General features: G+C 40.3%; 2 protein-coding genes across 3 annotated transcripts in view; one reads left to right on the top strand and one right to left on the bottom strand.

Annotated features, from left to right (window-relative positions):
- The window catches only part of LOC102683754 (chloride intracellular channel protein 5-like), a 49,149-nt gene extending 33,877 nt beyond the window's left edge, over positions 1-15,272 (top strand). Inside the window, exons 5-7 of one of the 2 annotated variants that reach the window (XM_015361826.2) lie at positions 8,057-8,238; positions 8,643-8,838; positions 13,251-15,272. In XM_015361826.2, the coding sequence (XP_015217312.1) occupies positions 8,057-8,238; positions 8,643-8,804 (344 nt within the window). In that variant the 3' untranslated portion in view covers positions 8,805-8,838; positions 13,251-15,272. The remainder of the gene's footprint in view (positions 1-8,056; positions 8,239-8,642; positions 8,839-13,250) is intronic. The other variant, XM_015361827.2, reaches the window with a different exon arrangement.
- On the bottom strand, positions 15,269-21,375 carry urp2 (urotensin II-related peptide). The gene is made up of 5 exons (XM_069197473.1): positions 21,128-21,375; positions 17,667-17,801; positions 16,726-16,760; positions 16,259-16,418; positions 15,269-15,514 (listed from the first exon to the last, which is right to left on the bottom strand). The coding sequence occupies exons 1-5, from the start codon at positions 21,222-21,224 to the stop codon at positions 15,483-15,485; spliced, it is 459 nt and encodes a 152-aa protein (XP_069053574.1). The 5' UTR covers positions 21,225-21,375; the 3' UTR covers positions 15,269-15,482.
- Positions 21,376-24,169: the final 2,794 nt, after the last annotated feature.

The raw sequence follows: 24,169 nt of genomic DNA on the forward strand, positions 1-24,169 counted from the left end.
TTGATGAGACATTTTTTACTGCATTGTTTATGTATGATCTGTGTATCTCAGCTGAAAAGCTGAGATAAAATAAGGTGTATGCATCTAAATAACTGGACCTCAAATAGCAGACCTTATGAGCAATACTGTATGTACTTATTTAAAATATTTATAGCTCCTCTGGAAGGTTGTTGGGGGAAAAAACCTCACTCGCACCAAACAAATTTATATTTCTAAATATCACAACATGTTCGAATTTAAGTCGTTTTAATAACAATGAATAGTCACCTAGGCGTAACAATATAAACATTTATATTGATTTAAATCGCGTTTAAATCGCCTTTATTTAAAACCCATAAATAAAGCTGATACTGTTTAGACTTTTAATTATTTAAAACTGTATTACAGCAGCACAATGCACAATGCAACGTAAATCGCTTTCTTTGTCTTCTGTGTAATAATGTTCACCTCTCTGTCCAGCAAATTAACAATAGTAATAATAATGAACTTTATTGTATATGGCACCTTTAAAAGTGGCTCCTCAAAGCGCTTTACAGGTTAAAAACAATAACAACAATACTGTTAGGCTGGGCAAACGATTTTTTTTAAATGAAATACAAAATGAGATATAATGATGTGTTCCGGCTTAGAAATTAAGGAAGAGCATAACACGTGGGCAGCGTTTCCCATCTACTGTATACACTGCAAGTACAACCCCCCTCTCTGCAGGAGTGCTGGCTGTGACGAATTAAACCGGTTTCACAGGTATTTTCAAAGTAGAAGGAGGCGAGATTTCCAGCGAAAGACACCTCCCCCCCTCCAAAACCAAGGAAGTACAGTACTAGTTAAGAAAGGTGAGGCTCCTCAATGAAATCGCTTTAACATGCTAATACGTTGGTGTAACAGTCCGGGCGTGGCAAGCTTCTAATTTCAACCCGACCACGGCGAAAGGAACCCTTCTTTCATTTGAAGACAATTAACATACTTTAGCCCTGAGTGAATTAATAGCAAACATGGTTTACATAAAAGCCCTTTTAGCCTTTTTCACTAATGAAACCACTAAAGACATAAATATAAATATCTTAAGATTTTTAAAATACATGACTTTGCTAAAATTTATTTGAAAATAAAAACGATTACAAACCCCAGGGGAGGGATGTTGGTTTTGCATAAGAGGCAGGGCTATGGAAATGAGGCCTGTTTGGGAATGTGGAGTTACATGTTCTGGCTGTTTGTGAATTATCGTTGTTGAGTATGGAGTGTTGAGGTATTGATTTTGTCTAATGCTTTATGTTGAAAATTGAGGTGGATTTTTTTGCATAAGGGGCGGGATTATGATAATTGGAGGGACTTGCGAGAGTATAATGGTTTGATATATTTGATTTTGTATTGTGGTCGTTATCTATGTTTTTGGTTGGTATTATGTTTATATGGTTGTTTTTGTTGGTTGGTTGTTATTATGGTTATTAATAATATGATCTATAGTTGAAATCTGAGCCTAAATAAAAAGAAAAAGCAAGTGATTAGGTTTATGAGCAATCTAATTACTTATTCGTTTAAAACGCTATATAAAATAAAGTTTATTATTAATTTGCTGGACAGAGCGGTGAACATTATTATGCATAAGACAAAGATAACGATCCTGATCAGTTTAGAAATCTGTGTACGCTGTAAGGTTTTTACTTCTTAAACTTTTAAAATACACATTTCGAATAGAAAGAAATCCTCTTCCTGGTACAGTCACATGAAGAGAGAGGCGAAACAGCCCTGTCGCAGTACACGAATATAATCATATCGTTATTTAATTCTTTAGATATGCGATTCCATATTATATTAGCAGAAAAGCTTAAAACTACCACTTTTTCACACGCTATTTCACATGTTAGTTAAATACTTCGATGCTTAAAATGGAGTACCGGTGTGTATTTTTCCTTTAAAGTACCGATTCCTGGAATCTGACTGGCTGACACCCTTCTGAAGTGGTTCCATAAAATCTGGTATACGGAAAAGAAAGCGTTGATAAAAAAGCCTGGATTCTCATGTATCTCAGAGAGCGAGTGATCAGAAAAAGGAACAGCTGTTACACTCAGGTTTTACGCTCTCTCTCTGTTGAATGAATGAAAGCATTTTATTAAAAACGCGTTTACGTTTGTCTGGGTATTTACTTTGTAATCTGTGGCTTACATCTACTTTATTGTTTTGAGATGCCACTTTTAAAGGAGATATGTAAAATATTTTTTTTTATTATTGTTATAGAGAAACATGATCAGATTTTCCCTGGTTCAGAAAAAAGACGATTAAAATCTGTAGTCTTTGCACTTGTACAGTATGTCATCGGAAAATTCAATCAGTTTCTGCTTTGTGTAAGGATGGTGTCAAAAAGTAATTTACTTGGTGAAAAAGCTGTGCTCCTCAAAGCGCTTTACAGGATAAAAACAATAACAACAATAGTGGCTGGGCAAACGATTTTTTTTTTTAATAGAAATACAAAATGAGATACTGTATAATGATGCGCATGAACAAAGTTATACTGCTATTTTCCTTAGATACGCGATTAAAAAAAATATTTTTTTTGAATCCCCAGCGGAACACATTCCATAAGAATCAGTGCTTTTATATATCGCCTTTAAACACATATATTTAAACGCGCGTTTACGATTTAAATCAAAACGTGATTCAAATCAATATAAATGTTTATTTTGTAACACATAGGTGACTATTCATTGTTATTAAAACGTAAAACCCTGTAAAAACATTGCACCCAGGCCCTGTTAAAATTACACAATGCTTGACACAAAAGGGCCTTATCATAACTGCTTAATATTAGGCACTCTAAACCTGAAGCAACTCAGACTTGTGGGTTTCCTCGTCAGGGGAAGCAATCAGAATACCATCAACATACTGAGTGATCACAGTCAGTTGAAGCCACGTGATTCCCTGTTCTGGATAGTCATTCTTTGTAATGCATATTCCAACCCAATAGATCTGGGATAAAACCACCCACATTCGAGTGATAAATCCACGTGAATGTTAAAATCTGGTACTCAGCAAGTAAAACTTGCTGCCCCAATACTCCCGTGGCCTCCTGCCGTCTCCCCATATACATTACTCTGTAGCACACTGTTGAACAGAGGAGTGAAACAAGGATGACAGTAGTGCTCCAGTATCCCATAACAGAGAAACTGACACCCTATTTACAGTACATTTTAGGTTTAACTCCTTTTATGCACTGGACTGGGACAGATTTAGGAAGGCTACAAGGGATTAACAAGATCTAATCTCTTAGATCTGCCAGCAGCCATATCACCCTGCAACTCACAACTGGCAACCCACTGAAGCTAAGCTGGTGTGAGCCTGGTCAGTACCTGGATGGGAGACCTCCTGGGAAAAACTAAGGTTGCTGCTGGAAGAGGTGTTAGTGGGGCCAGCAGGGGGTGCTCACCCTGCGGCTCATGTGGGTCTTAATGCCCCAGTGTAGTGACAGGGACACTATACTGTAAATAAGTGCCGTCCTTCGGATGAGATGTAAAACCGAGGTCCTGACTCTCTGTGGTCATTAAAAATCCCAGAGCATTTCTCGAAGAGAGTAGGGGTGTACATTGGTTATGGTGGAGGAGTCCCCATTACCTGTAAAGTGCCTTGAGTGGAGTGTCCAGAAAAGCACTATGTAGTGTGCTCTCACAAGGCACCAGTTCTGTAGGGTTTGGGCATTTCACAAAATGATTCTTTTAATGGCTTTAGAATCCAACCTTGCGGTATAACTCAAACAACGCACACAGGTACTAAAACACAAGAATACATTTATTAATACATAAAATATGCATATAAACCTAACAGATCTTATCGAGAGGGTTATCAGAATACAAAAGGTATACTGTATATTCAATCAGTCACGAAGAGTTACATATATTAAGATCGTTTCGTAAATGAACTTGGTTATAACTTCTACATTAGATACTCAAAACAAGTACATAACTCTTAGGAATTAAATTGATATCAACTAGTTGGGATATCAATTGAATTCTTGAGCAGTAATGCATTGAAGTTGAATACTCATCCAGTCTCTGGGGATTCAGATCTCCTGCGGGCTCTCTGGCTCCGTGCCAGGCTGTGCTGTGTTGCTTGCGACGGTGCGCTGCTGATGCTCACTGACCGGCTAGTTAGTGTTGGCTTTAACTAGCAAAGTTTGTGCACAGGAGAAAAGATGACTGTGGGTCCCAGCAAGTCAGGAAGAGGACCGGTTCATTCCTGATGAAGCGCTAGTTCTGAATAGTGATTCAGCTGTCCACAGTTCCGACCTGTTCACGAGGCTTGCTGCTGGTGCTAACCTCGGGTGGATCCTTTGGTTACTCTCTGGCAACCTCTTTAGACTCTTAGAACAAAGGAAAGTTCTGGCACTTGGACCCACTGGCCGTTCCGTGGTTGTCCGGGCTGTCTCAGGATGGTCAGGAGGCGCTCTGCGAGAATGTCCTGCCCTCCTGGGCCGTCCTACCCTGGAATTGTCTCGCACCCCTGGAATTCTGCTTAGAGATTCTCCTACTGGAATTCTCTAGAATAGTCTTGGAGCTCTGTGTTGCCTGTTTTTACCTGGAGAAACTTCAGCTCGTTCATTGGCACCACAGAGATGAAGAGAGAGATGGGGCCTCATTTGGGAAAGCACAGCAACACTTAATTCTGTCTTATTAACAAGCATTGCCGCTACAGCTATATAAGTACAAGCAATTATTATTATTATTATTATTATTATTATTATTATTATTAATCGTTAGGTAAACAGATCTTCTCACAAGACTGTTTATTCTCCCCAGTCTTGATTCTAAACCTACAGCATTTCAGCATGTCTGGTTTCGAGACATTCAAATAAATCCAACTTGTTTCCACTATTACAACGAATTGTATATGCATACAAAAACTGTTTATCTAACTCATTGTACGTCCACCTGTACTGTACTTATACGTTTCAGACGCTCTTATATTTTCCAATCTCCTTAAGTTGATTTTCGTCAAGTCTCTTTAGTTACGTCTCTAGCCAGTCCCCCTGGCTAAACACACTCGCACCGTCATTTAGTATACCAAAACTCACAGTTACACACATACATGGTGGCACACAAATTCATAAAACACACATACACATCGAGAATATATTTTTTCTCTTCGTACTACAATGCGCTGTATTTTGTTTCACTTCTACATGAATCGTTTTAATTCCTGAAGCGCACTCCAGGTTCACTGCATTCCTAATTTCGGATGCGGTACTTCTTTAGCCAACTGGTCAATATTTTCCGGTTTTGGATTTGATCGTATGGGAGAATCAGGGAAGGTAGGTGTGAGTGCGGACCCCCTCGACGGGGTGCGAGACAGGTAGAGTGACGCTGTCATCAACAGCGCCAGCCCCCGCTACATCAAGTCCTTTCCCACTTCGGGTGAGAGTACAGATCTGCGGGCACCCTCCCTTTAAGAGGGGAGTCCCTGTTCTGTCTCTATTACACTCGTACCAGATGTCATCCCACTCAGACCCCCCCGTCTCCATATGTGGGAATTGATCCCAATTATTTTCATTTCCTGCCTGTCTGTTCCCCTATGGGAGAACAGGATATAATTTAGTTGACGGTTGTAACACATTAACTAGTGCAGTGCGACCAGGAACGAATTCTTCCTTTAGTTTCTGATTCTCCTGCACTGCCTCTTTTCGCTTTTGTTCATACTCTTTGTAGTGAGTAAAGTATATTTTCTTTCAGTTTTTTTTCGTAAACACACTTTTTAGTAATCACATCCCAATTTCTCTTTTTTTTTCTCATGTATCTGCCACCACTGGTGCCGGCTGTGCACCATGGTGGGAGCTACATGCTTATGCTTTTGGCAATCAATACTCATATGCTTTCTTTACAGGCTTCTTTGCCCCAAACTCCCTCTGACAAACTCAGCTTTTTCCATATTTTTCTCCTTCTTTTCCGTCAATTTACACTTTTCCGATATATAAACGGACCCTTACACTACTTTCTCAGACCATCAGTTAGCACACATGTTCAGTCTCTTTAAGAGTTTACTTTGTGTGAGGTAACAGCTCATACAGTACGGGGATGCTTTTACTTGAAAATCCTGTGCATTACTGCACTCATTCAGTTAAGGGCGTCTGTTACCTCCAGATCTAAATGCCTCACAGAGACTTTAAAGAGGACTTACACCGCACTGTTCACAGGTAAGAAACGAGACCTTGAAACCCCCCTTCCTTGATCAGTAATTCACCATCCCCAGAATGCCAGCATCGCTGCTTTTGCCCCTGGGTGGACTTACACACTGAGCTCAATCAGGGCGATTCTCGGGTCTCAACATCCTTTAAATCCTGCTACTTAGTGCTTTGCTCTTTTATTATGAGGTGTGTTTATGGTTTATGTATCGTGCATGTGTATATGTTCACAAACAAGAAATACACCAGAAACATACATCTATATCTACGTCTCTGCTGCTCCCTTTAAATGGAGGAAAACACGAAAAACATACATGTATCATCTACGTCTTTCCTGTTCCCTTTAAAACAAAACAAAAGAAAACCATGCCACTCCTATCCGTGCACGATCAAGACGTAGCTACTCTCAGGACCCAATCCTGAATTATATGTGCATTCAAAGCACCACTCAAGCCTCAGAACTCCAGGTGCAATTAAGGCCCAAACCATTCCTGGATTACATGCCTACCTTGAGGCACCACTCAGGTTCAGAACCCCGGGAACAATTAAGGCCCACACCGATCCTGAGCCTCACGGTAAAGGTCCAAACCCATTCAAAAGCCCGGTGCAATTAAGGCATACACCCGACACCAGTTTCATACATACCAGTTTAAGGCATACACCCGACACCCAGTTTCATATTGTACGTGCAATTAAGGCATACCGCAAATCACCGCCTGCCAGACCAACTTCTGGGCTTACAGCAAACCACCCATTACATACCCATTACCGGTGTCTTCCCCGGGCCAGAGGTATCCAGGAACTCACGTTTACTCCGTCATTTCGGGCGATTCTCGCAGGGAGCAGAGATTTCCCAATTGGTCAGAGAGAGTCGGGACTTTTAAATAAAAGAGGAGTCCTTACCTCTTAGTAATGTGCGTGCTGACCGTCTCTCCTGCCGATGGGAAGTTCTGTGCCTTCTGGAGCATCCAGCCGACTATGCCACAATTGTTGTAACAGAAAGAATAAGGTTCTGGATCCCGAGTTAAACAGATGAGTTTATTGCATGCAAGGAACAATAAAGCCGAAGTCTTGTTTCCCAAATGAAAAAACAAAACCGAAGTATTGTTCAATGTGCCGGTACAAACTTTTAGGTTATATAGTATTTTCTTTTCCGTTTCTGACGTCACTCGGCCTTATGGTGAAGAGGGGGGTCATGGTATTTGGCCAGTTAAGAGATCCTGGCCAAATGGTCAGTTTAAGATTACACCCAGGGGGGTTCCTAGCTTGCATCTGGAATCCTTATCAGTTAACCCCCTTTCCTGTTGCTTAGAAGTCTAATTTTCAGGCAGAACTTAAGTTAACCCTTTTTACATCTTGTGTCTTACTTCATAACTTACCCTTTGAATTAAGATCACAGAGTTTAATTTGTGTATTTTAAAACAAACTAATTTTGTATTTAAAAAACTGAAGGTTCTTGTATTGAAATAATTCTACTCTTATTAATTTCCAGATATTATTTATTCCATTTGCATGGCATCTATATAGTTTGTATTTTTATTTACTTTTGTTTTTCTTCTTTCTTTGTGTTATTTTACTTTTTCTTCTTTTTTGTTATAATTTGTTTATTTCTTTTTTGTTTAAGTATTGCTTATGTATTCTAGGGTCCCCTTGAAAATGAGATGGTGCATCTCAAGGGGTTTCACATTACATTGTGAAAAAAAAACGAAAATGAAAATGAAAAATGAGAATGATGGTGTTAGAAACTGGACCCTCTTGATATATTCTTCAGCTTGAGTCTGACTGTCAATACAAAGCTGAAAGTGCAGACTGGTCTACCAGTCAAGTGAGTCGCACTAACAGTGCAATGTGGTTCTTCTATGTGAATTAAATCTGTTTGTTCCTCAAAAGCCCTAGAAAAGGCCCTGTTGAAGGCACTGCGACGACTGGATGACCACCTGAACACTCCACTGCCTGAAGAGATTGATGCTGACAGCACAGAGGAACCGGGGCCATCCACCCGCAGCTTCCTGGATGGAGATGAGCTTACACTTGCCGACTGCAACTTGCTACCAAAACTGCATATCATCAAGGTACTGAACTGGTCCTCTATCTATCATGCACTTCATCAAGGTACAGTACTGGACTGCTCCATCTGTTCTTCATCTATACTCCATCAAGATACTGGCCTGTATAGACTATCCTCTGTCTATACTACACACAACCAAGGTACTGGACTGCCTCTTGTATTGCCTGTCCTCTGTCTATATAGCACATTATTAGGCTACAATGTTTTATTACCTGTTGTTGGTCTATACTGTGTACAACCAAGATCCTGTCTTTATAAAAATTTCTAAAAAGAACCAAATTCATGATAGCCTACAAATGTTTAAGAAAAAATGATAAAAGTGAAACTATTAAGTAAAACCCAGGCAGAGATACAAACTTGAGCTTTTCCCTGCCTGGTCATGCTCATAGTCCTGTGGGGTTTTTCCAGGTAGTGGCCAGGAAATATCGGAAGTTCGAGATCCCAGCGGACATGATGGGGGTGTGGCGTTACCTGAAAAATGCGTACCTGAGAGAGGAATTCATCAACACCTGCCCTGCCGACCGCGAGATTGAGTTTGCTTACCTGGATGTGGCCAAGAGGATCAAATAGCCGGCTGAGGGCAAGGGGACAGATGTGGGTGGGGGTAAGATGGGTGTTTATGACCCTGTATGTCTGTGTGCGTTGGTTTCTGCTCTCACCGGCTGAAACACATTGGACAGAAGACCAATCCTTTTGCGCTGCTAGCAGCATTTTTTAAGGAACCACAGATCATGTTGCACAGAGATCCAATTTTCTCTCTTATGTGGCATTTGGTCTATTATTTTAAGTGTTGGAAGAAGGGAACATTGGGGTGCCAAAGTGCTTTTCCCATCCAGCGTGTCATCGTGTGACCAGGCTAGGATTGAGGGCTGTGGATCTGACAAGGCTGACTCTGTGCTTCATACAATGCAGTGGTGGATCAAAGATGCTCATTGCCCACCTATTATACCCCTGGACAAGCGGAGGGCATTAACAGACCCACAAGATGCACGTGTGGCACTGCAGAGAGGCTGATAATAGTGTTTCTCCCCTGCAGTGGTGTCACAGGCATCAAATTCAGCTGAATGTGTTCCCAATCTACCCTAGGAAAACATTTGTGTTATTTGTTTATTGTTGGTTCCTTTTTTCAATTAAACAAATACAGTTGCCAGTCTTCATAAAAAAAAAACAATTACTGTGGTAACATTTTACATTTCAAATTTCATGCTACAGTTTATCCTGTTAGTTCTCTTTTATAATACACATTAACTTTTCTTTACAATGCTTTTTAGTTAACTCTGTATCTTTGTATTTTACAAAGGTTTTATGATGTTGTTTTATGCTCCACTTTACTGTCCATTTAACACAGGATACCACAGTAGAGTTTTACACGGAGTGTTACAGCACTCCACTGCAATCTACACACAGTTCTTTCCTCTGAGCCAGCAATGCTGGAGACAGTGAATATGAGAAACAATACAGTGATAATAATTAATAGGGGTATTGTCAGAGTTTCCAGAGCAAAATTTTCCAGTGTACCAGTAGTAGTCTGCAGGAGTACTAGCAAATTCTAACTAAATTCTCTGGCTTTCCACTGCTGCCTCATCTTTGCCAGTGGGCAGGTGGAAATGTTTTGACCCATATGGGGAGGGGAATACCCTAGACTATGATGGTGTAACCAACTTATTCCTTCTGCGCACACAGGCAGAACACTGCAATACTGAGATTTCTCTGTTATCAACAGACCATGCCTTTAATTTCAGTGTAAACTGAACAGAATGTTCAGTTAATTTAGCCCAGTGTTGCCTGGACAGCCACAGTCTCTTGTATTTCCATGGTTTTATCATGTGCATTAGGCTAATTCCAAGAACATCATTCATACAGCCCTGCAGGCTTTACAGAATGTATCACTTGTATCCTGGCCAATGACTGCTCCCCATCTGAAGATTACAGTGCCTTGCGAAAGTATTCGGCCCCCTTGAACTTTTCAACCTTTTGCCACATTTCAGGCTTCAAACATAAAGATATAAATTTTTTTATTTTATGTGAAGAATCACCAACAAGTGGGACACAATTGTGAAGTGGAACGAAATCTATTGGATTTTTGAAACTTTTTTAACTAATAAAAAAATGAAAAGTGGGGCGTGCAAAATTATTCGGCCCCTTTACTTTCAGTGCAGCAAACTCACTCCAGAAGTTCAGCGAGGATCTCTGAATGATCCAATGTTGTCCTAAATGACTGATGGTGATAAATAGAATCCACCTGTGTGTAATCAAGTCTCTGTATAAATGCACCTGCTCTGTGATAGTCTCAAGGTTCTGTTGAAAGCGCAGAGAGCATCATGAAGACCAAGGAACACACCAGGCAGGTCCGTAATACTGTTGTGGAGAAGTTTAAAGCCGGATTTGGATACAAAAAGATTTCCCAAGCTTCAAACATCCCAAGGAGCACTGTGCAAGCGATCATCTTGAAATGGAAGGAGTATCAGACCACTGCAAATCTACCAAGACCTGGCCGTCCCTCTAAACTTTCAGCTCAGACAAGGAGAAGACTGATCAGAGATGCAGCCAAGAGGCCCATGATCACTCTGGATGAACTGCAGAGAACTACAGCTGAGGTGGGAGAGTCTGTCCATAGGACAACAATCAGTCTTACACTGCACAAATCTGGCCTTTATGGAAGAGTGGCAAGAAGAAAGCCATTTCTCAAAGATATCCATAAAAAGTCTCGTCTAAAGTTTGCCACAAGCCACCTGGGAGACACCCCAAACATGTGGAAGAAGGTGCTCTGGTCAGATGAAACCAAAATCGAACTTTTTGGCCACAATGCAAAACGATATGTTTGGCGTAAAAGCAACACAGCTCATCACCCTCAACACACCATCCCCACTGTCAAACATGGTGGTGGCAGCATCATGGTTTGGGCCTGCTTTTCTTCAGCAGGGACAGGGAAGATGGTTAAAATTGAGGGGAAGATGGATGCAGCCAAATACAGGACCATTCTGGATGAAAACCTGTTGGAGTCTGCAAAAGACCTGAAACTGGGACGGAGATTTATCTTCCAACAAGACAATGATCCCAAACATACAGGAAAATCTACAAAGGAATGTTTCACAAATAAACGTATCCAGGTGTTTGAATGGCCAAGTCAAAGTCCAGACCTGAATCCAATCGAGAATCTGTGGAAAGAGCTGAAAACTGCTGTTCACAAACGCTCTCCATCCAACCTCACTGAGCTCGAGCTGTTTTGCAAGGAAGAATGGGCAAGAATTTCAGTCTCTCGATGTGCAAAACTGATAGAGACATACCCCAAGCGACTTGCAGCTGTAATCGCAGCAAAAGGTGGCTCTACAAAGTATTAACGCAAGGGGGGCGAATAATTTTGCACGCCCCACTTTTCATTTTTTTATTAGTTAAAAAAGTTTCAAAAATCCAATAGATTTCGTTCCACTTCACAATTGTGTCCCACTTGTTGGTGATTCTTCACATAAAATAAAAAATTTATATCTTTATGTTTGAAGCCTGAAATGTGGCAAAAGGTTGAAAAGTTCAAGGGGGCCGAATACTTTCGCAAGGCACTGTATGTGGTTCACAACTTAGATCTGTAGAATTGTTTCCAATACTTGTCCTCTATCTATCATGCACTTCATCAAGGTACTGAACTGCTCCAACAGTCCTTTGTCTATACTCAACATCATCAAGATACTGGCCTGTATAGACTATCCTCTGTCTATACTACACACAACCAAGGTACTGGACTGCCTCTTGTATTGCCTGTCCTCTGTCTATAAGATATTTGATAGTGGAAAGAGGAAAGGTCGTGAATCAAAGAGAGAGTTGGAGCAACCAGATGTCAGTCTGTTTCACAAATATGATGGAAGCATGATTGTATTTCCCCAACGTCTGCTGTGTGTCCCACACAGGAATGTCCAGTTCTGGTCCTAGATGACTTCTGTGTCTGCAGTTTTTCATTGTAGCACAGTTGTTATCTGCCCAGTTCCACTAATTATTGTTTTATTTGAACTTTTTTTAATTTTTTTCCCAGTCCTTTAGATCACAGGTCCCCAGTCCTGGTCCTGGTGAACCATACACCTGGTGGTTTTCATGTAGCTGAGCTCAATCATCTAATTACAGCCTTAATTTAACAAATTAGTCTCTCGATTGGATATGTCCACCTTTTTTGGGATTTTATTTTACTTATGAAATGCAATAGTTCAAAGGTGTCCTCCAATATGATTAAGAGCTGAAAAGAGTCAAATAGATCAAATGAATACCTAATATGTATATTATATTAATACCTATTATGAAGTTAATTAAGTTTTCAATTGTGTAATTGAGTGCTTGGCTGGAGCAACACCCCGCAGGTGAATGGGATCCCCTGCTTTAGGTGATGATAATTTGAAGAGACGGTCAAACCTACTACACTGTGGCCCTCCACTTACAGGGTTGGACATATTTGCTGCAACATGTAAAATGTAAAATGGGCTTGATACAATGAAACTTCCCACTCCCCCAGGTCTCTTCAGATTGTAAGAATATCAGTAATTTCACATACAAGACACTCTTAAAGGCCATTGTTTGAATCAAATCTCTGGACAATTCAGATTTCATACCCTACAATATACATGATATATATACGTCTTTATACAATTTTAGAATTATGCTAACAAGAAGTATCGAGATACTCTAATTTTTCTTTTATGTCATTTCCTTGTTTATTCCTTTGGATACTTTTATATCTTTCTAAGGAATAGTAGTATGTATAAAAATGTATTCTCATATATAAGCTTATTTTTAACTAGCAGCCTAATGCAACGTTTGCAAATTTGAGTTGATTGTTTCATATCTATGTAGGTATGGTTGTTAACACAACTTAAGCAACCTGTGTGTAAATGCCTTACAAATCTCACAAAATAAAAAAAGAAATATATATTTCAAATAGTGTTTTGTAGATGATTTGTGAAGATGAACATTAACACAAAAATTTGTTTTGATTCAAAGGGCTGTGTTTTCAGCTCTCTTTGTTTTAATTTACAGTGAATTCATTGGAGTCTATAGAGATGTTTGAGCCACAGACATGAAGAAGGATCCCTGGATCTGTGCTTGCCATCAACATTCCACATCTTCTTCAGAGGACAAGTGATTCATACAGCTCAAAAAGACCAGAGTTGTTCAGGGGCAGATCAGCAGAGCAAAAGAAAAAAAGAGAGTATCAACCTCATGAGTCATTGTCAAGCCTTCCTCATGATACATAGCTCACTGTCCTTTTTATGGAGAATTTCCTGTTCACTTTAAAGATGAGACAAGCAAAAACCATCCCAAAAAAAGTTCAGAAATATTAGGTTGATTAGTCCTCCAGTCTAAAAAGTGGTTTAAATCCTTGTGTGGTTACACAACGAAAAATTGAATATTATTATACTATTCAGACATGAGCACACAATGGACAACATGTTTAAATGCAGTAGGACTTTCCAATGTTGTAGTACTAATGAAGTTTAAAAAATCTAAAGGCCTTTTGGGAATGTAATTCAAGGGCACATCTGTCTGATATACTAATGATAAACTCATCATCTGATACAATAACGTAGCATGTGTGACTGTTGATGGAAAGATGCTCAATAAAAAGTAGGAGAGCTAAGGCACTTGCAAAAGATGAGTCCCGAATTTTTGTTAGGATGACTGTATAAAATGCATATAAATTACTATTCTAAATAAATTCTTTGTTGTAGTTAGCATACATTTTTACTGTAGTTTGAGTGAAGAGCAGTGTAAGGGTGTAGGCTGCAAATGTTAATGGAGACTACTTGCAGGCTGAAAAGCAGAACAGAAAAATAACATATACAGTACGTATCTTTACATGTGAGGGAGAATAGTGTAAGGTGTGATCAAAGTTGAAGTTTTCTGATGCATTTTTTCAAATGATGAATTCTTTCAAAGTTCCACAGATGGAAAGATTACTGAAACTGTGGAAGGGAGAGGTAAAAGAGGAATCCCACTGCTTGAACAACAAAGAAGACTGATATATTAGTATTAATGGCCAAAAAGATGGAAAGTGGGACACAGCCTCCTCTGCCTGAATTGGCAGTTTGTCAACTTGGTTTGTGAATTTTACATGTAAAACATGGATTTGTAGATTTTTTTAGCAAATTTATATGAGCAGGATAAATCAGTACCATGTGGACAGCTAGTGTTGAGAAGCCTTGTGTTATTAAACATCTCTATTACATATAGGCCCCAGGACTGTATGTATAGAATTGAATTGTGATACACAGTGAGATAAAAAAATCCTAGATTTTACAGAAATGTTACAGATCCAAAGTGATTGTAACCTACAGTATGTTGTTCAACACAACTCCTTAAAGAAATTCACACCTACACCTTCTAGGTCTGCCTGAAAATGTGGGCATGAAAACCCTACATTTTTTATTAATCAAAAGGTTTTGAGAGATAAATTATACTGGTGACCATTCCAAGTGGAAAAGAAGAATGCTGCTGTAATACACATCTCTATTGCTCATGAATCACCAAGACTCCACCAGGGGGACAGGAGAGTCTGAGAGCTTGAGTGTGCTCAGACTTAGGTCTCAACCCCTTGCAGCATTAATTGAGACACATGGCGAGCAGGGAGCTGCCAGTTACCCATCTCTATTGGTTTTTCCCAGAGCATACTCATTGCTGGCATTTTGGCTTTGTTTTATGAATTACTGAGTTGTTGGGGTAATGTCAGGACTGACAACTGCCTGGACACACGTTCAGTGCTTTAGTGCTCAGAAGAAACTGTTTTACAGGGCTGGACAGCATGGTGCTTTGATAGGGAACTTGTGTCAGTTTCCAAAAAAAAGAGAAACAGAAAAGAGTGGAAAGAGGAAACAAACAAGAAGAGAGAGTGAGAGACCTTTCTTCAAAAGGGTAGGATCCAAATAAATTCCCTACTTCAGGCCATGAGACACTGTAGCCTTGGTAACAGAGCCTACAACATTTTTGTTTGTTTGCTTTGATAAACTCTGCAAGTGACACCTGGCAATCTTATAAAAATAAAAATCTGTTTATTCGCTTTTATACTGTAACATTTATTTGATCTTTAGGTTGCAGTAGTGGTTGATGTACAGTACAGTGGCAGTACACAGGTCTGGGACATACAGTGTGCCGACAGATGTCAGTAATGTTATTATTGGCCTATTGAAAAGGTCGCTGTTAGCGCTCTCTCCGTCGTTGCTAAGTGCTGAGTTAGGGACTCTTCAGAGAGTGTCCTGGGTCAAAGGTCAGGAGTCAGTTTTGGGAGCAGTATTTCCAGAAGCAGACTGTAGGAAAAGGAAAAGGAGACAGAGAAGTACAGTGAGACAAAGCAACACTAAGTTCAACTTCTTCCCTGCCTTTCAGACATGTAATATTTTAAAGGAACTTCACTGGTTTGGTTGCAACAAAGAGCATAATTCATTAAATATATTACTTATTAGATCAAAAAAGTGGAGTGTTAGTGGAAACCTAGGTCTGGAGATGGGGAATATACAGTAGGACAACAAGTGGACACAGTCACCTCAACTCTCCCATTCTGCTTCGATTTTGTTCTAATTTTTCATTATTGCAACATCAGCAAGGGGCACTAGATCAATAGTAGAACTCTGTTCTGGAGAATGACAGGATCTTCTGGTTGATATTCCACCCAAACTCGTAATTACATCATTGTACCAGTTGTTTACACCACAAAAACAAATAAGTTGTAATTCAAGGACATACATATAGACCCTACACAACATGGATCTCTACACTCAAACCAGTACAGATCCTTGAATACTGCAGAGAGCCTGGGCAGCTGTTTATGATCTAGTTACACAAGAAGTTAAGCAATAATACAAATTAGAATAATGAGGTTAATTTATAGGCTTTATCCAAGGTAACTCTGGTATGGGCTTCTAACAAAAGGCATATAAAACAGTTTAAATAACAATTATGTAAAACAGTCTACATAATGCGCACTCTGTTATTTTTGGAATGTAATGATAGAATATAGAACACTAATATAACTCACTCAAGGTGTTACTTACCTCGTTTATTGGGTTTTTTTGGTGGTTGAGGGAGGGACTTCTTGAAACTTCTCCCTGGCAAGGTCTGGGAGTCAGCGAGGTCATCACTTGGACGTGCTGCAGTTCCTGTCTCATCCACAGGGGGAGCTGTGGCAGCTCTGTGAGTTTCTTCTGATGCCCCCTGTCAGAGATTCACAATACAGACACTTTTGAGAAAGGAGAACAGACAGAGCTATTGCTGTAACAGGAAATCTTTATACTCTCCATGGGTTGTGGAAGGTATTTAAGTTTGCACCCATCAAGCTCTTTGTTCTTGGGTTAATTTTCAGGCTTTTGTTTATTTAGCTACAGAACTAAGAAATTATACCTTATACCTTTATTATACCTGAGTAAAAATGGTGAAAGCAGAGAATGGGGGCAGGTTACTATTGGCATGTAATGAAACAGAGGTGCACCAGATAGAAGAAAGAAGCATGACAGAAACTTACCATTCGGTTTCTCTTCCCCGCGGCGCGGAAATTAGCTGCGAGAAAATAGAATGATTAGTTAGCACAGAATTCACAATGCAGTTACTCACTGATCACTCTTATGTCTTCTAACTTTGTCTCCAAACTCACCTAAAGGAAATGAGTCACTGTTCTCCATTCACAGTACAAATCAGAGAGCACAGAACTCCATCTATCAGTCTGTAGGCATTCTAGTGTCATGGCAACATACAGCACAGGACACGAAGAAAGACTGATAGGACCATTACGGGGCCATAAATATAGGAACAGTTTAGAATAGCCAGTCAAACACACTGTAGATCATGAACTTGGGAGGTCGAAGGACATTGGAATAACTGGGGAAAACCCATGTGAATAAAGGATGAACATGCAATTGGCACACAGAAGGTGCCATTGTATCCAGGGCTCAACAGTTGTAAACTGGACATGATGTTAGCCACATCACCAGTCCACCTCCATTCTAGTGATGACTTTCACAATTAGCTAGCGCTAAGAGAACTTGTCTTCAGCCATATAATTAATAATAATAATAATAATAATAATAATAATAATAATAATAATAATAATAATAATAATAATAATTGCTTACACTTATATAGCGCTTTTCTTGACACTCCACTCAAAGCGCTTTACAGGTAATGGGGACTCCCCTCCACCACCACCAATGTGCAGCATCCACCTGGATGATGCGATGGCAGCCAAAGTGCGCCAGAACGCTCACCACACATCAGCTATCAGTGGGGAGGAGAGCAGATTAATGTAGCCAATTCATAGATGGGGATTATTAGGAGGCCAGGATTGTAATAGAGCAATGCAAGATCCACCAAGAAACCTGGAAGAGTTTTCTGTCTTGATATCTTTGTGACTTCTCTCCCAGTTTCACACTTCCTCTCCCTTTCTCACTTTTCCCTCCTCTCCCTCACCCCGTGTTCCAGTGATCCTGGTGCCCAGTGTGATGTTAGCATTCCTGTGAATCTCCTCCAGTGCAGACAGAATCTTCAGGATCCTCTCCAGCTGCTCTATACCATTCTCCGTGGAGACATGGGGTTTCCTCTCATCTGGATGTGAGAACACAAATTTCTCAATTAGCAAAGACTTTTAATCTAGAGTAATTTGAAGAGATCAGAGACAAACTATGGAATCAAGACCTTGTGCTACAAAAATACTTTATCTGATCTTCAGTTTTAAATATCAGCCAAAGAACAAAGCACCAGGATATTCAATATCATGTATTTAATGTAAGAAACTTCCAGCACAAAAAAAATACAAAACAGCCCTTAACAACAATTTGAAGGAAGTAACCTTACTAACCACGAGGAAGATAAGAATGCAAACATTTAGCATTTTATTTTTCTCATTTGATACTTTTTACTGCATGCTTATCATTCAACAATACTGACTCATAATTTCTGCATGTACTGTACTGTATATAAACTTCCTACAGCTCTGTGGTAGTACTTATCACTTTAACCCCTGGCATGGCTACTCAGCTGGACTGAATCACTTTCCATTTAAAGAGGTTGTCATGACCCTGAATGGATAATTATGAAGCGCTGCTTTCAAACTTCCTCATCACTGAAGTGACAGCGTCTGGTGTCTTTAGTGTCATATGTCTTTAAGTTTGTTAGGCTGTCCTAAGGTCTATAGTTCTGATACTGACCAAACAGATCAGACCGACAAATTGTCATCAAAATGTATGTGAAATATTCTCTACATTAACCCCTTGCATGTACAATAAGGATCAACTCCACTAGGCAGACCAGGATTAAACCAACAACACTGCTTATTAAACTTCACAGCCTCGTAACACCACCCCACTCCCTGACTACGTTGTTATTTACCATGTGAATAGTGATGTGGTGTGGTTGCTATGCAGGCAGTCCTGGCCTGGAATCAGTCTTTGTTTGTATCACTGCTGGGGCCAAATCGTACTCAGGGCAGACTGAGATTACAGTGTTTAATTGGCTTGAAGTGGTCAATGGCCAGGGGATTCTGGATTGGGAATGTGGTTAGGATTGTTGCTTTGCAACACTGTGGTCCTGGGTTCAGTTCCTGGGATGCTCTGTCTGTGTCATTTATATATTTCTCCCCGTATTCATGTGGGTTTCCTATCATGGTCAAAAGACATACTGTTAACTTGATCAGCTTCTAGGAAAAACTGGCCCTGGTGTGTGTGTGTGTTTGTGTATGTACTGTATGTACCCTGCAATGGACTGGCATCTCTTCCAGGGTGTATCTTGCCTTGTGCCTCTTACTGGCTGGAATGGGCTCTCGCCCATAAGAGCTGCTTATTGGATAAAGCAGTAAAATATTGCAGAATAATTAAAGAAAATTTAAGAATAATAAAGAAAATATTGCAGAATAATTACATTTGTTGTGGTGGCGCATCATTATGGGCCTTGGGGATACAGCCTCACCATAGAAAAGTAGAGGAAAATATAAAAAAGCTTACTAAAAACAAGAAAAGTTAAGAGCATCACTGTATAGCACAACTGCTAGCTTCCCAGGAAAATTACAAGTTCTTATACATTCTTGCCTCACTGTTTTGATTATCTTGTTCCTTGCTTTTTTGGAGTTTTTCATATTGTGTACAACAACAATAACAACAGCAGCAACAACAATAATAATAATTGTTATCTTTCCACTCCATGAATGGCAAACAATAAGATACACTTGACTGTGTTATTGTGCAGTCACATTATTGGCATAATTTATGAAGTAATCATTTTATTTTTTTAATGAAATTAGGCCTTTCCTGGGTTAGATTGAAGTAGTGAAATGTTATGTTAATGATCTTTTGTGTAAACAATAATAATAATGTGCTGAACATTCTAGTAGAATTTCCTTGGGAAGTATCTGCTTTTTTACGTGATTATAATATTAAATCTGGCTTTGTCAAAAGTGATTTGGTAAATACTAAAATGCTTGCATCTACATCTATTAAATTCTTAAAAACATACATACTGTACAGTATATAGTACCCATCCTCATTAAAACAGCACTTAAAGTTAAACCACCACTTCGAAAACTACAGTAATCTATGATGTTGGACAGGTTTTGTTATTTTAAGGTGGGTAGCTGCGTCAGCATGCATAGGCTGCAAAGGAACTAGTAATAGGTTTATTCCATGCTGAAAAAAAGAAGAAAGAGAACACAACGTTTCGGCCGTGGAGCCACACCTGAAGAAGGCTCCACGGCCGAAACGTTGTTTTCTCTTTCCTCTTTTTTTCAGCATGGAATAAACCTATTACTTGTTCCTTTGTTATTTTAAGACTACTTCCTATTGTTAAAGGTTAGAAAGATTTCATAAGCAGTGTGCAATTCCCTATTAGGAGCATGTAGACAGCAGGGTGAAGGAGTGGTCAATGCTATGCTTTTGGAAGTATAAGGTTGTGTGTTGAATTCCAGGGGTACAGCATGGTCATTTCACTTTGGCTCTCTTAAATAAAATCTGGAGCTGTACAAATATTAGCTGCTTTGAATTAAGGCATCACTTAAAGAAGTTATGAATCATACTTTGAAATTGATGTGCACATCTTACCTTTCTATCCCAGGCCACACAAATTTGTTTAGAAAGTAAGAACCATAAAATCACACAATAACGGCTTCTCAAAAGTAGAATCAAGCAATGCAAATTCTGCAGCCATTCATTTTCTTATAGCACTTATATGAAGGGGACCTTGTGGAGTCTCTAGCAAAATCTATACCATTACACAATTAAACCAAAGGATATTGACAGGGTACAGTTACACCCCTACCCAGGTTTTATTCTGCCTTTTTTCTCTTGTTAATAAGATGGATAAAATGTTGTACATTACAAATTGTTAAAAAAAATCAAAACCTTATGAAGTGAAAGCATGATGAAACTATAGAAAACCACATAACATACAAGATAAGGTGGTTTCCTAGCACAAAGCCTTCAGCACAGTTTATTCCTTCCCCATGAGAGAAGGTATTATGATCTATCTAATGTAGGATCTACTCCAGAAAGAGCCCACGTGAAGGCTGTAATGTTTCCACTCTTGCAGATGACTTCCGCTTTATCCTAGTTGCCAATCAGGAGAGACTATTCCATTCTGTGTGAATGGTGGCACGATCACCGTGTGACAGTCTGGCTGTCCTAACAAAACGTGGTGGTTGGAAATATGCATGTGCCAGGAAACCAATTGTACTATTCATTATAAAATACAAAAAAAGACAATGAGCATAAAAATCAAACATTCTTAAAGATTCATTATCATGCTAAGTTATGAACACCGCTGATTTTTGATAATGGATTTGCCAGGTAATAATTTAAGAAAATGAGGAATCTGAACCCCACCAGCTCGTCTTGGGTGAGGAGCATGTAGTGACACTGTGTACGAGTAGCATGGGTGTGTCTTACCTCCCTGTGTCAGGAACGTATCAGTGTGAAGAGGGGCACTGCCCACTGCAGACACCATCACCATCACCAAGGCACCGAGGAGCACTCCACACTGCATTGTGTCCGTTTCCTTTCTCCTGGATACTAATTTCTTGTTCGGAGACTGGTATGGCTCCGTCGTTGTCAGATTCTGCGTACTGTAAGTGCACAGTCGTCCCTCAAGTGTTGAGCGCCTGTCTTCAAGGCTTGTCAGGTAACTGTGTGTGTCTACCGTGGTCTCTTGATTTCTGCCAGGGCTGGTTGGTAAGGGCCTGCTATTTAAATGCTCTGGCTCTGGGGGAACTGGTACACAGGCACAAAGAGCGCCTATCAAACTACACTTTACAATCCATTGCTGTGACATTTGGAGAGGTGTTTGTCTGTGTGCTGGGCATCCGGGGACTATTATGAAAGGGACTGCAGGCAATGGGCCCTTCTGCGTCAGAGGCCTTTCTCTCTCATCCCCTGAGCAAACACATTAAGAGCGCCTTATCATTGCTTGCACAGGAGGGACAGCTCAGTCAGCGTCCAGCTTTCTACTTTGGGAGAGGGTGCTAGCATTGTTTGGTGGAGGGAGGGGGGTCAAGGGTCATGCTGGACTCTTCCACCACTTCCTCTCCCCTATTGTCCCCATCTAACCCATGCCAACGGTGAGTCTCATTCCCAGGGCAGTGTGACGCACAGCGGGCAGACCGGGAGGCTCTGATCAAGCTTACAGACAGGCAACTCTCTTGACAACGCCATGAAACCCCCTCTTCCGAGAAATGAGGGGGGAGGAATCTGCCAACCAGGCAGCCAGCTTATAAGTTGAGCCCTTTTCCATTGCAGGGTCTAGTTTTGTTCTCGGAGATATATTGACTTATATGCAAATATCTGTCAATATTAGACTCTCCTTTATGTTTCCACTAACTTCTCCATTAGTTTAGGGTCTTCTTGACTTGTCATTTAGTGCTTTGAGAATGGTCTTCACTGTATATCAATTTATCACTTTTTTTCCTTTTTTTAGTTAGCGTTTTCTTATCTGTTCTCCCTGCTGCTAAAGGTGACAACCAAGCAAATCACATTATACACCTAAATCTTTTGTATAGTATTCTTCAAATTCATGAACCCATTTAATGATATATGGTTGACATTCATATTAACCAGATGTCACGGAAGCCAGGTCAGACTCCCATGAAATACATTGTTAAAGGCCCTATTCTTGACGGTATAATCCGGAAGTCTCTGGAGGAGGACATCTGGGGATGACACAGCAGGGTTAGGTTGGGGTTACAGACAGGGGGCAGTGACTGAGGTGATCCAGTGCTTGAGGGGAGTGCAAGTGAACAAGTCCAAAGGATGTCCAAAGGGGTAGTTAGGACGCAGGTCCATCTAAGATGCAGATGGTTAAAAACAGGGACAGGGAACTGGGACCAGGAACACAAAAGATTAAAAGCATAACGGGGCAAAGTGCTCCAAGACCTGGACTCAGAGATCAGGATGCCGTGATTGAATCCTGTGCCATCAGGCCACTCCTGTGCCCGGTGGTAGGCGGGCTTCTGGGAGTCTGTCTTCCAAAGCTGAGCCCAGAACTGCTGAGACACTGGACTTTAATAACAAAAAGGGGATAAGACACAGCTGAGACTAATAAAACTGGGAACAGTACAAAAAGGTAGGAGCACCCTATAGAGGCAACCATGATGGTAGAGGCATGATCTTGTCTATAGTAAATTTGTTTTTCTGAATCTGCCCATTCCTAAATAGTGTCTAAAGTTCTTTGCATTTAATTTGTGTTTTCTACAGTGTTCAACTCTCTGCTTTTCTATTAGTTTAAAAATTTAACAAGTCAAGAAGTCTATATAAAATAATATGAGTAGTGGACCTAATATAGACTCTTGCAGTTTTCATCTAATTACAGTACCTCACTTTAGTTAATGTTTTTTCCTTTATTGGCACTTTTATTTTTGTATGTTAGCCATTTCCCTGTCTTTTACTTTTTATTCTGAAACCTTTAAAATGAGAATCATTCAGTTATTGAAAGGTCTGAAATGAATTAAGACATCAATGTGTTCCATCCAATGATACGTAGATAAGTGTTACTGTGATTTATAAATCAAAGGCCATGGGTTCAATACCAGACCTCAGTTTTTTTATGTTCTATTAATGTTTATGTGACTTTCCCCTGGGTGCTCCAGTTTCCTCCCATAGTCCAAAGACTTTCTGGTGTGAAAATTGACTTCTGGGGAAGTTAGGTCTCAAGTGATTGTGTGCATATCTGTGTGCCCTTTGATGGACTGGTGTCTCCTCCAGGGTGTACCCTGTCTTGTGTCTGTTGCTTGCTTAGATAGATTGCTTTCCAGCTGAACTGAATTAAATGTGAATTAAAGTTCAAAAATAGATGGATGGATGGATGAATTTGAAATTGTGTTAAAAAAGAATAGATCTTTGGACAGGTTGATTGATTAATTAATTGATCAATAGTAGGAGAGGTTCTGTGGGGCTAAATTTGCAGGATGCTCTCTGTATCTTTACAAAGACTGTCTTTATGTCATGATTGTAATACCTCCTTCTTAAGCGCACCCAGCTCTTCCACATTTTAGTTGATTTTCTGCATCTGCTCCCTGTTCCAGCCCACCTTTAAAAGCCAGACGCTCACTCTGTTCCGGGCTCTGCCATGGAACATGGAACGCCTGGAGGCCCACCTACCACCAAGTCGCCCTACGTCCACGGTCTGGGGGGCATTCGCCTCCTATCGGCGTTCCAATCCAGCCACTCCGGGACTTGGAGCGCCTGGTCCTGTTACCCCTTTTTCTCCCCGAGCCTTCGTTGGATACCGTTCCGGCTTTTAACTTTGTCTTTTTTGTCTCAGATTGGATCATCCGGCCCTGGACTTTGGTCTGTACTGGATTTCCCTTCGGACTCCCTTCTGGACTGTTTGCCTGGACCACACCCTACCACGTACACCTTCGTCATGCCCCCCTGTTTGTCTACAAGCCCAGTTCCTCGTCTCCTCCCCGTTTCTGTTCACTCCCTTACGGATTGTGC

The sequence above is a fragment of the Lepisosteus oculatus genome, chromosome 13, assembly GCF_040954835.1.
Source record: "Lepisosteus oculatus isolate fLepOcu1 chromosome 13, fLepOcu1.hap2, whole genome shotgun sequence".
NCBI lineage: Eukaryota > Metazoa > Chordata > Actinopteri > Semionotiformes > Lepisosteidae > Lepisosteus > Lepisosteus oculatus.